The sequence below is a fragment of the Caretta caretta genome, chromosome 10 (assembly GCF_965140235.1).
Source record: "Caretta caretta isolate rCarCar2 chromosome 10, rCarCar1.hap1, whole genome shotgun sequence".
Taxonomy (NCBI): domain Eukaryota; kingdom Metazoa; phylum Chordata; order Testudines; family Cheloniidae; genus Caretta; species Caretta caretta.
Genome location: NC_134215.1, coordinates 11,343,260 through 11,360,526, shown reverse-complemented (window position 1 = coordinate 11,360,526; position 17,267 = coordinate 11,343,260). Strand labels below are relative to the sequence as shown.

General features: G+C 41.3%; 1 protein-coding gene across 4 annotated transcripts in view; it reads right to left on the bottom strand.

Annotated features, from left to right (window-relative positions):
* The window catches only part of IQCE (IQ motif containing E), a 43,159-nt gene that overhangs the window by 10,260 nt on the left and 15,632 nt on the right, over window positions 1-17,267 (bottom strand). For all 4 annotated transcript variants that reach the window (XR_007358803.1, XR_007358804.1, XM_048866835.2 and 1 more), the window contains exons 13-20: window positions 16,049-16,104; window positions 15,463-15,671; window positions 14,270-14,374; window positions 11,824-11,926; window positions 9,310-9,405; window positions 7,556-7,579; window positions 3,314-3,424; window positions 2,110-2,240 (exon numbers count right to left, since the gene is read on the bottom strand). Coding sequence is in view for 2 of the 4 variants with exons in the window: in XM_048866835.2 (XP_048722792.1) it covers window positions 2,110-2,240; window positions 3,314-3,424; window positions 7,556-7,579; window positions 9,310-9,405; window positions 11,824-11,926; window positions 14,270-14,374; window positions 15,463-15,671; window positions 16,049-16,104 (835 nt within the window). In the remaining 2 variants the exon portion in view is untranslated. The remainder of the gene's footprint in view (window positions 1-2,109; window positions 2,241-3,313; window positions 3,425-7,555; window positions 7,580-9,309; window positions 9,406-11,823; window positions 11,927-14,269; window positions 14,375-15,462; window positions 15,672-16,048; window positions 16,105-17,267) is intronic.

Sequence of the window (17,267 nt, the reverse complement as noted above, 5' to 3'; positions counted from 1 at the left end):
TTTCCTAATGTCCACCTAAACTGTGTTTGCTGCAATTTAAGCCCATTGCTTCTTGCCCTATCCTCAGAGGTTAACAAGAACAATTTTTCTCCCTCCTCCTTGTAATAATCTTTTATATACTTGAAAATTGTTATGTCCCCTCTCAGTCTTCTCTTCTCCAGACTAAACAAACCCATTTTTTTCAATTTTTCCTCATAAGTCATGTTTTCTAGACCTTTAATCATTTTTGTTGCTCTCCTCTGGACTTTCTACAATTTGTCCACATCTTTCCTGAAATGTGGCGCCCAGAACTGGACACAATACTCCAGTTGAGGCCGTATCAGCGCAGAGTACAGCAGGAGAATTACTTCTTATGCCTTGTTTACAACACTCCTGCTATTACATCCCAGAATGATGTTTGCATTTTTTCCCCAACAATGTTACACTGTTGACTCATATTTAGCTTGTGATCCACTATGACTTCCAGATCCTTTTCCCAGTATTCCTTCCTAGGCAGTCATTTCCCATTTTGTATGAGTGTTTTTAATTGTTCCTTTGTAAGTGGAGTACTTTGCATTTGTTCTAATTTAATTTCATTCTATTTACTTCAGAGCATTTCTCCAGTTTGTCTAGATAATTTTGAATTAGAGTCCGATCCTCCAAAACACTTGTAACCCCTTCCAGCTTGATATCATCTGCAAACTTTATAAGTGTACTCTCTGTGCCATTATCTAAATGACTGATGAAAGATATCGAACAGAACCGGACCTAGGACCAACCCATGTGAGCAGAGGTACCAACTTTGTGATTTTCCCCGGGATGCTGAACCCATGCTCTGCTGCAGACCCCACCCCCCACTCCACCCCTTCTCCCAAGCCTCTGCCCCGCCTCTTCCCACCCCATCTCTGCCTCTTTCTGCTCCACCTCTTCCTGTCCCGTTCTGCTCCCTCCCCGCATCTCTTGTTGATCCCGCTACTCCCCCTCTCCCCCAAAGCCTCCTGTACGCTACTGAACAGATGATTACCGGCAGGTGGGAGGCACTAGGGGTGAAGGGGAGGAGCCAATCTGCAGGGCTGCCGGTGGGTGCTGAGCATCCACTCTATTTTTTTCTGTGTGTGTTTCAGCCCCAGAGCACCCATGGAGTTGGCAGCTATGCCTGTGGGACCGCACTTGATATACCTTCCAGCTTGACTGTTAACCATTCTCTGGGAACAATTTTTCAACCAGTTATGCACCCATTTTATAGTAGCTCCATCTAGGTTGTAGTTCCCTAGTTTGTTAATGAGAAGATCATGCGAGACACTATCAAAAGCCTTACTAAAGTCAAGATATACCATATCTACCACTTCCCCACTATCCACAAGGCTTGTTATCATGTAAAAAAAAAGCTGTTAGGTTGGTTTGACACAATGCATGTAGACTGTTTATTGTTTTAAAATCCTTGTTCTCTTGCTCTATGCAGTGTTCCCACTATCAAAAATACACCATACAGAGTTTAGAAAAGGCTTTCTGGTCACTCTGCATAGACCATTTGTCACAGGCAGCCCCCAGAGTGCAGAGGTGTAGTGGCTGGGGGCTGCCTGTGACAAATAACCCTGTTGAGGAATTAAGGGTTAGTACACAGGGATCTTAGTGTGGGAGAATCATAGGATTCCATCCTTAGATAGAAAAGGAGTACTTGTGGCACCTTAGAGACTAACAAATTTATTTGAGCATAAGCTTTCGTGAGATTTCGTGAATGCATCCGATGAAGTGAGCTGTAGCTCACGAAAGCTTATGCTCAGATAAATTTGTTAGTCTCTAAGGTGCCACAAGTACGGCTGCTACTCTGAATCCTGAGATAGGAGAAAGCTTGGGCTTGGCACTTGAGGGGTGAGCTCTGGCAGTAGTGTGGTTTGTCCTATAACCATAACAGTACCTAAAGCTTGCAGAAACAGAAGGATGGGGAATTTTTATTGTATGCCCCTCCTATGCATTTTACTTGTTAACTGTTTATACTGAACATACCTATTGCTCCAAGGGACTCTCTCTTTTGCTGCCTTGGAGCCTCTACTACAATTTTACATCGATATAGCCATGCAAATAAGTAAGAATACTGTGTCCTGGTGGAGACTTCTGCTCCTGACTTACCTTTCCTCATGCTGTCCTTTACGTGCTAAGTGAGCCCTGAAAACTGACTGGATGAATGTCACAACCTCTTCTTCCTCCTTGAAGTCAGAAGACAAACTCAAAGAGCTGGACCCGTGAGACATGTTGGGGTCCTCAGTGTAAAGAGACCAAAGAAAAAAAATCAGCCTTTTAACAAATTCCTTGCCAACATAAACGCACCTTTGACATTTTTATTCTTGATCGTGAATGTGGTGTCCCCTGGCAGTGAGCAAGCATTCACTTCTTTTGGGTTGCAGCCCAGTGGGGTTTTACTAGACGTCTATTGATCCAATGATAATATGTCATCATACAGTTGTTAAACAACGAACGTTGAAACACCTGTATTCAACTACAAAACAGATAAAGGGTAGGCAGCTGAAATGAATGTTAAATTATTTCAGTGGTATTGTGGGCCGGACTCATCCTCAAGCTAAGAGTGTTAAGGCAGTCTCCAAGATGGGTCTGACCTCTGTATAAAGCAGAAGTTTGTCAGTGCCACCAAACTGAGCTGAAGCTGAGCTTAAATATTATAATGTGTAGTGAGATGGAGGGCCTGGCTAGAGAATTCTTCATTCATTTTAGACTGCCCTAGATCTAAACGGCTACTTAGGAAACCAATACATTTCCCGCATCTAAAATGTGTAATCAGTAAGGAAGTCTTTTTATATTCAGAGCCTGGCACTCAGGGCCAAGTGTGACATGATTTAAGAAATACACTGCAAATCTTCAGCAGAGCATGCTGGATACCAGACTCCAAACCAACCATCATTTTCAACTTCTTGTTTCTAAAGCACGATGAGTAATGTTTGCCTAGTGTTATGACTCCATGAGTGCCTCGGTGCAGTGCAGCTTTTGAAAAGGCTGCATCCTTTACTCTTACCTGATGACAGAACCAGATAAAGAAAGCAAGCAGCTTGGATACAGGTTGCAGCCTACTGCACAGAGATACTATGGCTTTATTTTGCAGGAGAACTATGAAGTAGATGGTAAAAAGGAAAGCCAACAAATGGGCTTAACACATTCTGGAATTTAAATGACACCACAGGCCAAAGTATTAAAAAAACTAACTGGATAAGTTACAGAACTAAACCTGGAAGCCTAGTACTTTGCACCATAAACTGACTGTAAATAATGGAAAAATTAAGAAGCACATTGTGTCTATGTCCCCACTTGCCCCAACAATTACCTTATTTCCAAGGCTATGCACGGTGGGAGATTTTCGACCGAGTGTGTTACTCGGTAACAATTTCTGCCGAGCTAAATGTCCTCTGAAAGCTGCCTGAATCACAACAGCCGCCTAGCAGGGAGAGAGATAAATGGATGTTAACTCCCTTGAAAGATGGCAGCTACAAATTAAAGTTGAGTCCAGAGGGAAAAAGGCATTACAGGAGAGAGAACTATTTTCCCTGTGCAATGACAACTGTTTGATGTGCAGGCATTTCCCCTCTAATCAAGAGGCACCCTTAACCACTTCACATGCGCTGGTCTGCAATCCAAAAGGGTTCCAACCTATAAATGATAAAAGAACTGCACAGACATACAACTCCACAGTAAATTTAACCCGAGAATCTGCACATTATGGACCCTGTCAAATGCAATTAAATTCAAGCTACAAACATTAGCCCATATTTCATAGATACAGCAATGCAGTTATATTCCCATCTGTGGCAGGCTTTGTACCTTGTCGACCCCTTAAGTCAGGGGGTGGGAGGCAACCCCGCCTCTCTGTGCCTACATCCATTTTCTAAACGCCCCCTCCAGTAGTCAGCACAGTGTGGCCCAATGGCCAGGGTCCGTCTATTGCCTCTTCCCAAGTGGGGTAATGCGGCCTAGTGGCCAGAGTCCATTCAATGTGCCCCTAGGGCAGTGCGGCCTAATGGCCAAAGTCCACCTAATTCTCCTCCTCTAGTGGGATAGCGCAGCTTAGGAGCCAGAGTCAATACAGCCACCTTTGGAGGCAAAAGAGGGGGCCTAGTGGCTGGTGCCTGGGGGCCGTCAGAAGGGGGTGATGGCCCCCAGTAGAGTGACCAGGCCCACCCAACTCCACTGGGCCCCAACCCAGGGCACTGACAGTGGTGGAGTGGTCTGCCATGGGGTCAACAGGGAATCCTTCCAAAACATGCTGATCTCATAAGGGTGGGAGGTACCACTCCCTGGTAGGTAAGAGCTGTAACGGCTTCTGGGCTGGAGCCCATGCCAAGTGCCCTTCCTCCTCGGCAGTCAGCTCTGACTGAGCAGCTCTGAAGGCTTTTATACCTGACTTTCAGGTGGAGCATGCCCAGCAGAGCCTCAGGGGTGGGGCTTCCTCTGCTAGGAGGGAAGGATTAACCCCCTCTGTACTATGCGGGGCCAATCTGCCCCGTCACACCATCTTAGATCCCAGCTACTCAGCAGGCTTTGCTGCTTGATAACATCATCAGAAATCAAGTGGAGTCTGGCAAACATTCTGGTGATTATGTTAAACAAAACATTCTTCCTCTCTGCTAAAAGATTTTAATCTGAACTAGGTCCCCAAAGATCAGAAGATATCAAGGGTATAAAGTGACATTTTAAAATCACCATTCTGATAGATGTTATATACAGTTTCACACTGGAAGAGTGTGGAAAGAGCTTTGGCACTTGTCATCCTTCTCTTTACTAATCTACTCAAAGCAGATTTTATAAGGCTAAAGAAGATAATGCATATAATATGTTGAGAAATAATATACAATCATGCAATTAAGAACTCTATTACAATGAGGGCTGGTCATAAATTTTCTATCAACCCTGTCAAAACAGTTGAGTTTTCTACAAAAAATTTTTTGGGAGAAATGTCTGCTTTCTGTGGAAAATTGTTGATTGTTTTGTCAAAAATCTAAGCACCTGTTAAACAAACTACTTCAATTCAGCTATTCAGTTATGTTGCCTCATGGGAGCTTTATTTCAGTTTCCTCCAACGCCCAGTGTCCTTTATGAGCTGGGCTATCCAGCTGGACTACATCTCCCATGATGCACCCTACCCAGGGACTCGGGTGATACACTGCCCTTCCCTCACCATGAGGGGTGACTGTGAGTGCATCATCCAGACAACAAGAACTGGATAGGAAGTAGCTCAGGGAGACTCGTTGTGCTATCAAATGGGGTCAGCGTGTTTTGGGCGGATTCCCCACTGACAGGCATACTTGCCACTCACAGGGGCCCTGAGGTGGGATCCGGTGGAGAAGGGAGGGCCCGGGTCCACCTACCTGGCTGCCACCCACCCTGGGGTGATGGCTCACTCCCCTGAGGCCATGCAGCCCCACAGAAAGGACAGTTATGCTGACTCAGGCCACTAGGCCATACAGCCCTGAGAGAGGGTGACCTTACTGACTCTTGCTGCTAGGCCATACCACCTTGCTGAGCCAGGCACCCACAGTGACTCTGAGCACTAGGTGATGTACCCCGGCTGAACCAGGGAGCCATATTGACACAGGCCATTAGGTCCCAGAGCTCTGTGGGAAGGGGTTGTCACTCTGACTCTGGCCATTGGGTCACACAACCTTGAGAGAGAGAGCGGCCACAATGATTTTTATTGCTAGGCCACACTGACGTTTCACTCCATATTCTTTATGAAAATATGCTTATGATATGAATAGGACATAACGTAGATGTACTTTATGCAAGATGGGTCTTGTAAGATATCATTGGAATGGTTATAATTTACTGAATGTGATTATCTAATTTGTATTCCTGTATCATTTCTGTATCTGAAGTTAGGAATATTGACTATGTATCTGTATTTCAACTATGCTACTTTGGGCGACGTCCACAGCTAACACTTCGGGTACAACTTCGGAAAAGCCAGACAGGGTGGATGGCCCATCAGTGAGGACAATGGACTGTGAAAAAGCTTGGCCTTCCTGCGGACTTACAATACTGCTACTGACTCATGGATGCTGTGATATTATAGAGTCAGGCGGTCTTGACACCTGATACTAAATATTACCTGGGACTTCTTGTAGCTTTCCACTGGAAAGGAAGTGCGGCAGGGTCAAGTTTTGGAAACAAAGATTCCCACCTTACGTAAATCCTATTTAAAGGTGGGGAGGAAGGCAAACGTGGCTCCTCCTCTCCATGGCCTGTCTGCCCAAGAAGAAAGACTGCTAAAGCCACCTGAAGGGAAGGCAGGGGGGAGTCCAGACTGAGACGGGGTCCAGTCTGAAAAGAAATATAACTGGAACTCTGAATCACAGAAACTTTGCAACCAGCCTAAAATAACATTTAGGGTAAGAAATTACATTTTGTAACCTGTTTCTTAAGTATATTGAGCTTAGCTTGCATACTTTGTTTTACTTGCTCAGTAATCTGCTTTGTTCTGTCTGTTATCTCTTATATTCACTTAAAATTCACCTTTTGTAGTTAATGAACTTATTGCTTGATTATAATATAACCCAGTTTATGTCATTTCTAAGTGGTGCGGGGGGGACAGGAACACAAGAAGTTGTGCATATCTCCCTCCACACTGAGGGAGGGGGCGAATTTCATAAAACCTTTGGGTTTGTACCCCTTAAAGGGAGTGGGCACATGAGTGCTGGGGGAGCCCTCTCACACAGAGCTGACTTCAGTATGTATCTGCAGTGAGGTGTGGCCCTACCTGTGTGTGTGTGTGTGTGTGTGTGTGTGTGTTGCAAGAAGCTGGAGAGCCTAATCCAGCAAAGCAGTAAAAGGGAACCCAGCAGGGGATGGATGCTAAGTTAAACCCCAGCACATCAGGTGATACCCCAAAGGGCCCAAACCTGTAACACAGGATGACCAGACAGCAAGTGTGAAAAATAGGGATGGGAGTGGAAGGGTAATAGGAGCCTATATAAGAAAAAGCCCCAAATATTGGGACTGTCCCTATAAAATCAGGCCATCTGGTCACCCTACCGTCACGCACACTACCCCAAGACAAGGGGTGGTCGTAAGGATGCAACCACGGGGAAAGTAATTACCCCGCTCCACGAGGGGACGGGGCACACTTGCCTCGCGACAGGCACTTCTTAATGAGGGCAGTTTCCATGTCAAATGTCTACATCCAGCCTTTCTGAAGACAAAAAGGTTGCAAGAATTATTTTATTATAATGGGAAAACTCTTCTCCATCTCACCTGCAGTTCCTTATACTCAAAAATTCCAGAACCATCTTTGCTCCCATTTTCCAAAAGGATGCATCTTTTGGCAGAGACCATGCACAGAAAATTTGAACTCAAAAGGAGAAAGTTTAGGTAAGTCATGAACAACTGAAAACAGGGATGTCACAAGGTAAACTGTCACACAACCTGAACTATTAGTATAGCAATCACTAGTGCTCCTGCTGGAATATTGAATCTCATAATAAAATCGCTTTAAAAATTACTTAACTACTTGTTTATACTTTTTTATTACAAAGTGAACCTGAATTGTCATTTTATTGGTGCGACACACACTCACCTGATCCAGAGCAATTTCTTCTTTCTGAAATGGAGAAAACTTTTAAATTAATATCATAAGGATTTATGGCTTTTATTTAATAAAGATTACTCCAAAAGGTCTCATATTTTCTTACAGTTACTACAAAGGCATCCCAAAACAACTGAAAAGCCCAGTTTTTCTTCCCTGGGGAAGCTTTCTGGAATTGGATTTTTTGGGGGATTGTTTATTCTTTAGCTTGATAGTGGATTTTTTATGTTCCCCTATTTCTAACCCCTGAAATCATGGATATAGAGATGCATCATTTGCTTTGTTTGTTCATAAAACAAAATTTAATATAAGCTATTCTTTTAATTTGTCACGTTATCCTAGCTGGATGAAGCTCAGGCTAAGGAATTTCCAGGTTTGCAGTGATGGTTTAAGTGGCGCAGAATCATCCCTCTGAACCATACTGAGTTACAAAGACCACTCATTTTAGCTCCACATATACCGACAGTTTTATCCTACGTGAACCTGGACTGGCCTCACCATTTACTTCTGCAAATTACTGATCTCAGAAACGCTAAGCCATGGAATGGATTTCCCCAAAACTTTTTATATTATCTTTCAAAATAATTTAAAACCTCTTTATTTCATGCACCTTACTTTTTTATTTTTCATTGCATCATTTATTTTGCTTCTGTCTCACATATTCTAAAAGTCAGGTTCTCACATTTGGGCCCTGACTGGTTGTGCTATGGAAAGAATGTCTTAATTCCACTTCTTTCCCTGTCCTCAACATCTCAGCACTGGTTTCCAACTCTGGCACTTAAATACAAGTTCTGAAAAATCTGTAATGTCTTGCATTTCTGTTTTACCCCATTTACGGTACTCAGAGCTGGCTGGAAAATAGGTTTTCTTTCTGAGAAAAATTTTGATGAAAATTAAAAAAAAATTCCAAGTTATCCATTGAAAATTTGAAAGAAAAATCAAAATCTAATATTTAAATTCTGAAATGTCACCAGGGTGCCTGATGGGAGTTGTAGTTTGGGTTCCTCATGCTCCCTTTCTCCTCTATAGGCTGGGATCTCTGGTAAGACTACATCTCCCATGAGAAATCTCTTGGTGAGGGAGGCCATATACTGGGACAATCACATGGCTGTGATGAGTCCTGGGAGAAGTCAAGCTGGAGAGCCCAGCCCAGAGGAGGATGGGAACATGAGGCAACTTAACTACAATTCCCAAGGAACAGTGCAGCAGCATTTTAGAATCAAAATAGTTCAGTTTTTAGCCAAAAATTTTAAAATATTCAGTTTCTGGTTGGGTTTTTTTTGACAAAACTATCAAAATTTTTAAGAGAAAACAGACACTTATCATGAAAAAAGTCATTTTAATCAAAAACCCAGTTTTCCGTTAAAGTACAGTTTCAGTGGAAATGTTTTGACCAGCTCTAGTACTCAGTACTCCTTTATCCTAGTCTTGGCTACTACAGACACCTTTCCCATTAATTCAGTAAGTCATGCCTGCTCATAGCAAAATTCACATTCGCTGTTAGAATGCCAGCAGAGCTTCCAGCAAACAGGATGACAGAAATTAAAAGAACTATCCTTAATCAATGGCCCTGAAGAAACGAGAAATATCCAGGGGAAGAAGGAAAGTCAGACATTTAGTTATGACTGCATCGGTGCTCTGATTCCTGATGCTCATCAGCAGACTACTCAATATCCTGAAATGAAGGTGAGGTAGCAGGATATTAAAAAAAACCAATCCTCTCTGTCCATATATAAGAATTTCACCTTGTTTCTGTATGCCTTCCAGTGGCTCTGGATGAGTTTGGCTGCTTGCTCCTTCCTGTCGTCTTCTTTGCCCTCTTGAAAGCAGGCAAATGAAGGCTGTGAAGGCAAAACACTTGAATGTAGTGTACATACTAAATGGGATTGCTGGTATGTGATTTTTTCTGGAGCTGTAAGACAGCAAGGACTGGAAAGAGAGAGGGAGATCAACAGGAGAAGAAATCATTTCCTCACATGATATAGGGAAGTTGGAGAAGAAAATCTTATTTTAAAATATATCTGCATTTGTTACGTTCAGCTCATCATTTGGAAAATTCTTAATGCGAAATACATTCCTCACGTGCCTCAACTGTGAACTGGATGTGAAATTAGAGTTTTTTATTTAAATATCTAAAGGTGTACTCCTGTATGTATTTCTTAGGTACCCATCCCAGAGTGGCAGTTACTCTCTTGTTGAAAAATGACTTAACTTGTAATACTGACAGCTTGAGAACCTATGACGAAGGACCTGATTTTGCAGTCATTTCACAGGCAAAACTTGCACTAATTTTCACTGGAGTTTTGCAAGTGTAAGAACCGCACGATTGGTCCCATACTCATTTGTTTCAACTTACTGATGGGATGGCCATCCTGAAACACCAACAAGGGGAGTCCAATGTAAATGAACACAATCCTGTTCCTCTTTATACTTTTAACAAATCAACAACTTGGAAAGCAAAGGAAAAGTAAGGATAAAAACAAAGAACTTCCTACTTCTCATAAAACTGACCCAGACAGAATGGCATCTTATGTCAAAAACATCATCCTCTTATGCAAGCAGGCACTCTTATTCATATTATGTTGTTGTCCATGTTGTGGTGTCTATTTTTCATTACACAGTGATCAAAACCACCTTCAGATCCCTTCATATACTATCTTGAACTGTAACCAAGGAAGGTTATTACTTACTTGAAACTCCCTATCACCACAGTCTTTTGCATACTGTGTATAACGGTTCAGTTTGCTGAAGACAAATACTGCATAATTCATCACAGCACCCTGGAAGTAGGAACTAGCACCAAAAAGTCCATTTTTGGATTATAGACTAAAAAAAGCTAATCCTAATGGGAGAAGGTGCATACTTTTGGCAATATAGACAACAGACTAAAGAGATATGCGGTTCAAGGGGCTAAGTGGCCAGGTATTGAATCTGAGACCAATTCATGCAATGTCTACAAATTAATAAAAAGTCATAGCCTTTGGATCTCCGGGAAAATACATGCAATACCAAACAAAGAAAAAGCATCAATGTAATACACTAGCTTTATTTAGGAAATCTTCGCACAACTGTGCAAACTGCATGATGATAAAAATTAGTAGTCATATAGAAACAAAAGCTGTCAAAGCACAAGCCTTCTAACAGATACGAATATCAGTTTTGGTATCTTAGTAGTTTCTGTTCATGCACCCGAGGATTTTATTTTTAAATTTGTTGAGTATTATTAAAAATGCAGATGCATGGAAAAGAATCATGAGAAGGCTCTGCAATGTATTTCTCTTTGGTGGTGTGAAAAAACGTCCAATGCAAACTGAATGTACTACTCTATATTCTTAACCTAAAAGTATCTGCTTGAAGCGTTTTTAGCCCCACAGTTATTTTTTCTGTTTAAAAAATAATCTTTTCAACATGTGAGCTCTTGTAATACTGCACTGAGCAAGCAAGGACCAGCTTTACATTTAGGGTAGACAATCACCATGAAGCGTAGGGACAAATTTTTGGGTAATTAACCACTGGAACAATTTACCAATGTAGTGCATTATCCATCTTTAAATCAAGATTTGATATCTTTCTAAAAGATATGCCCAGAAATTATAGATTTGATGCAGAAACTACTGGGTGAAATTCTACAGCCTATGTTACGCAAGAGTTACAATCTATGAATCGATTAAATAAAGCCCACTCATCACACACCCAGAGGGCCAAAGTCTACAATCCTTACTCCAGCAGAACTCATAATGAATTCAATGGGAATTTTGCTTGTGTAAGAAGCTGGGACCAGACTGACAATGGTATTTAAGCATCTAAAAATGCAGATGGACACCTTAGGCACTTTTATATATGCATTAAGTGAGTTAGGTGCCTAACTCAAGAGCTTTTGTAAATCCCATGAGGTACCTATCCACATCTTTAGGTGCTTAAATACCTTTGTCAATCTGGTCCTCAGTGAAGACTGCAGGATTTGGCCCATAAAGTACAACTGTTTCTGAAAGGATTAGCGACAAAAGGGACTGCATGCTGACATTCTTCCCTTGAGGGCACATATGCAAATGAAAGGCACATCTAGGGAAATTATAATTTACAGATGAAATTGGTTTAAACAAGCAACAACCTTCCTCGGTTACAGTTTAAGTTAGTATATGAAGGGATCTGAAGAAATCACAGTTGCATCATGGACCTGACTATCTATCAACCAGAAAGACTTCAGCTGCCCAGTTTGTAAGGGTATAAATGGGATGCAAGAAAGAATGAGGTTATACCTTGTTTGGCGTTTCCATGGTATCATCTGCAGTTTGTCTCTTGTCTTCATGTAGTTCCACCTCCAGTTCTCTCACTTTCTGTGTAAGACTCTGGATTTCCTCCCTATAGTTAGGAGTGCGTAGTTATTTGTAGCCAGAACTTTTCTGCTGTACAGGAGCACACAATGCACGTCTCCACAGTGACAGATATGGAAATGAACTCACAAAGAGAGATGTCATAGTACTAAGTTCAAATGAACAGTGACCAAGGTCACAGTGATACTTTTGATGCTATTTTTTATGCCTCTGCACCTGACCCAATAATTCAGTGACTGGCAGATACAAGATTGTGGCAAAATTGTGTTTTTTACTTTGGCTTGATGTTAGTTTCTGATCAATGTAACAGGAACACATTTTTTGCCACGATTGTCTCTCTAATGATCACTGCTCAGTTCTAAATACTGTAACACCCCTAGTGGATGGGAAACCAAAGTTAGGAGTCAGGATGGAAGGGTACGGTAGAGGATCTACAGCTCTCTCCTCATAAGCAAAGAGAAGGACAAGAAAAGGTCATCCAGCCTCATGCACCAGCTTTTCATGGTTTACTTTAATCTAGGGCCGTCAATTAATTGCAGTTAACTCATGCGATTAACTAAAAAAAAATAATAATAATAATTGTGATTAACCACACTGTTAAACAATAGAATACCAAATGAAATTTATTAAATATTTTTGAATGTTTTTCTACATTTTCAAATATATTGATTTCTATTATAGCACAGAATACAAAGTGTACAGTGCTCATTTTATATTATTATTTTTATTACAAATATTTGCACTGTAAAAATTATAAACAAAAGAAATAGTATTTTTCAATTCACCTCAATGTACTGTAGTGCAATCTCTTTATCATGAAAGTGTAACTTACAAATGTAGATTTTTTTTGCTACATAACAGCACTCAAAAACAAAACAATGTAAAACTTCAGAGCCTACAAGTCCACTCAGTCCTACTTCTTGTTCAGCCAATCACTGAGACAAACAAGTTTATTTATATTTATGGGAGATACTGCTGTCTGTTTCTTATTTACAATGTCACCTTAAAGTGAGATCAGGTGTTCGCATGGCACTTTTGTAGCCGGCGTTGCAAGGTATTTACGTGCCAGACATGCTAAACATTCGTATGCCCCTTCATGCTTCCATGCTGATGATGCTCATTAAAAAAATAATGCGTTAATTAAATTTGTGACTGAACTCCTTGGGGGAGAATTGTATGTCCCCTACTGTTTTACCCGCATTCTGCCATCTATTTCATGTTATAGCAGTCTCGGATGATGACCCAGCACATGTTTGTTTTAAGAACACTTTCACAGCAGATTTGACAAAACGCAAAGAAGGTACCAATGTGAGATTTCTAAAAATAGCTACAGCACTCGACCCAAGGTTTAAGCATCTGAAGTGCCATCCAAACTCTGAGAAGGATGAGGTGTGGAGTATGCTTTCGGAAATCTTAAAAGAGCAACATTCTGATGCAGAAATTACAGAACCTGAACTACCAAAAAAGAAAATCAACCTTCTGCTAGTGGCATCTGACTCAGATAATGAAAATGAACATGCGTCTGCTTTGGATCGGAATCAAGCAGAATCTGTCCTCTGGAATGGTGGTTGAAGCATGAAGAGACATATGACTCTTTAGAGCATCTGGCATGTATCTTGCGACACCAGCTACAAGAGTGCCATGCAAATGCCTGTTCTCACTCTCAGGTGACACTGTGAAAAAGAAACGAGCAGCATTATCTCCTGCAAATTTTAACCAAACTTGTTTGTCTGAATGATTGGCTGAACAAGAAGTAGGATTGAGTGGACTTGTAGAATCTAAAGTTTTACATTGTTTTATTTTTGAATGCAGTTATTTGTTTGTACATAATTCTACATTTGTAAATTCAATGTTCATGATAAAGAGACTACACTACAGTACTTGTATGAAGTGAATTGAAAAATACTATTTCTTTTGTTTTTTACAGTGCAAATATTTTTAATCGAAAATATAAAGTGAGCACTGTACACTTCGTAATTGAAATCAATGTATTTGAAAATGTAGAAAACATCCAAAAATATTTAAATTGTTTTCTATTATTGTTTAACAACGCGATTAATAGCATGATTAATTTTTTTAATCGCTTGACAGCCCAACTTTAATCCTACATTTCAGCTCTTCCACCATACTCCTCAGTCCCCCATCCCTCCAGACACAGAGATGTCATTCATACTTCAAATCATCGTCCCCCAAAACTTATTCCAAGATTATCATCATTTAGCCCAAACAGTTCTGCCCAGATATCTCATTTACTCATCGTTCCCCACATTTCTTTTGACATTCTTCATATTTTGAACCACTTAGTATGAGAACTGTGTCATACTCAACTTTATCAGTTCCTTTCAAAATTGGAATATGCCTATCAAGGTACCTCAAAGTCTCCTGTTTTTCACTCTTTTCTTTCTCCATCTCCTGCAGCTTTTGCAGCTTCCTCTCCAATTCAGTCTTTGCTTGCTGTAATTGCTTCACCTCTGAACTGTATAAGAATAGGGAATTAAGCACTAAGGCAATGTTCATATAATTTGCATTTCAGTGCATTAGAGGAATTATTTGCTGCTTACACTTCTAATGTTGAATAAAATCTGTTTGTTTAAATTGAACAGGAATTTTATATTTTAAATAAGTATATATTTGTCCTTATAACCATACACTATGATATACATGGTTTAGATGAAAAAGGACTTTTTGCATGCTTTTGATATTAGGTCTTTGTCCATGTGCATCTTTGCACTGAAAGATCATATTAAAATACAGGCTGCTCTGTGCACACATCTAAGCACCTGGTAAAGTTAAGCTGTCTCTCCATGCACTGAGAAACACAATTACTGTAAGCAATAGCAAAGGAATTCAGCTGCTCAGTTGGAGGGTGAATGCCATAGTATAGAAGAAAATGAGAGGTATATTTCAGAGGAGAAAATAGTGGATTAGGTCAAAACTTCTGTTGCAAAATTCTCACAGCAAAACTGAAAAAGGTTCACAAAATGATTTAAAGAAGCAACTATGAAATTTTAGTGTTCTTCAAATGTTATCTTGCCAAAAATGTCATTAGCCTTTAAAATTCTTCCGTAACAAGCAGAAGTTTCCATTTTTGATGGTCAATCTTGCATTCATAGCAACTTTTTACAAAGCTGATTTGACAAAGAGTAGATTTTTAAACCTTTTTTGCAAATCCAGCCAAACCCCTCCCAAAACCTCAAATGTTTCAGATTTCTTTAAAATCTGAGAAACTTTTTACATAGCTCCTCTCATGATACAATGTGAAACACTTCATACCTATGAAAAGACCGTCACAGAGGGCTTGTCTACACTTACCGGAGGATCAAAGATGCGGCGATAGATGCATCGGAGGTCAATTTACTGTGTCTAGTGAAACTCACTAAATAGACCACCAATCGCTCTCCCGTCGATGTCGCGTAGTGTGGACCCCGCGGTAAAGTAGATCTAAGCTACGTCGATTTGAGGTTCACTATTCACGTAACTCAAATTGCATAGCTTAGATTGACTTTTCCCTTTAGTGTAGACAAGGCCAGAGACTGTAACATCCCAGACAATAGTCAGACTTACTATTTACTGGCCAGTTGATTTTGAAGTGCACTCCTATCACCTTTCAGTTTCTTCACCAACCCTCGGAGACGCTCACATTCTTCAAGGGGATCAGGTTCTTGAGTGGCTGGCTGATCCAGCTGTACAGAAGCTGAAGGTGGCAGAGCAAGCAGTGGTGATGTACCATTAGCTGATGACTGCAATCTGTTGTTCTCCATCTCATGTACTTCCTAGAGGTTCGGGGGGGAGGGAAATTGAAAATTTTCTCTTTCTGCTTCTATAAGATATGGGGAGGAGGGGGACAGAGGGAGGAAGATACTCATCTGGTATAAACTGACTTCAATGGAGCCATACTGATTTACACCAGATGAGGATCTGGCCCAGGCTAGGAAAGCGGAAAGGAAAGCAGGATCAAAGGGAGATTAATCTTAAAGCCGCAGCTATACAAGATGAGTATGGCACAGCAGAAAAGGGAACAGTACAGATAGCTGTTCAGATGTATAAGAGCTGATACTTGGAAGGATAAGGCATCATGAACACAGATCAGTGACTTTATGTTTTCTGCTGTACCACTGATAAGGCAGGCTGTATTATTTCTGTCACTCACTTTTTCCAGTTCTGAAATCCGTCTCACCAGCCTCTGTCTGCTCCACTCATTGTAATCTAAAGAAGGTAACAAGGTTTTAAACAAGAAGCTGGATTGGTGAGACACAAATCCCTAGAAAAAGGAAGCTTGTGTCCATTCATAAGGTCCACCTCATTGTAGGAGACTGAAAACCAGCTTTAGAGAGGATGACTTTGAAAGACAGAATGGTCTAGAAATGTTTGACATCCTACTCAGACCATTTCAGGTTTCAAATTAGACCATTTAAACCAGTACAGTACATTTTTGGATGATGGAAAACAGGGCTTTATGGGGAATGTCTTGTTCCTCCATGCTCTCTGAATGGATAAAAGCATGGGTGTCAAACACATGGCCCCAGGACACTTTCCTCCAGTCTGTAATTCCCTCTGATTTAACAAAGGGGTCTGACCTACCGGTGCATGCTGTAGCTCAAAGAGACTGGGGAGCTGGAGTAACTGGAATTGAGGAGGGAACTCATGCCTGATTGAGTACCCCACACCAGAGCTCTGGGTCACCCTCTTCCCTGATTCCTGCTGCCACATAGCCCACAATGCTCCTCACTCCCCCTTCAGAGAACAGCACCCAGAGGGGAAATGCCACAAGGGTGGGGGAGGGAAAAAGAGAATGAGGAAGACTCCCCAAAGGCAGTGGGGGATTGGGTTGTGGGTAAACAAAAGAGAGAAAACTGACAAATGGGGATGGGGTGTGTGTGTGAACTGACTGTGATGGGAATGCATAAAAGGGTAAATTAGGGTTTGTCTACACATACAGAGGTGCAGCTGTACCGCTGTAGCACTTAGTGAATATGCTACCTATGCCAACAGGAGAGCTTCTCCCATTGGTGTAGGTACTCCACCTCCCAAGAGGTGGTAGCTATGTCAACAGAAGAAGCCCTCACATCAAATAGCGCTGTCTACACCGGGGTTAGGTTGGTATAACTGTCACTCAGGGCTATGAATTTTCCACACCCCTGAGCAACGTAGTTAAATCAACATAAGTCTGTAGTGTAGACCAACCTTAGTGACCAGTAGAAGGACGGTTTCACAAAGGCATTTACTTTTTCAAAACAGAATGTAATTGTCTTCCAGTACGATCTGTAACTTTGCCAGCTACAGAGACACATTCTTCAGTCAGATGAGACAGCAAAATGTGCCCCTTGCTAGTGACTCCTGGCCCACAGACCCTAACTGAAAAGGTAGTT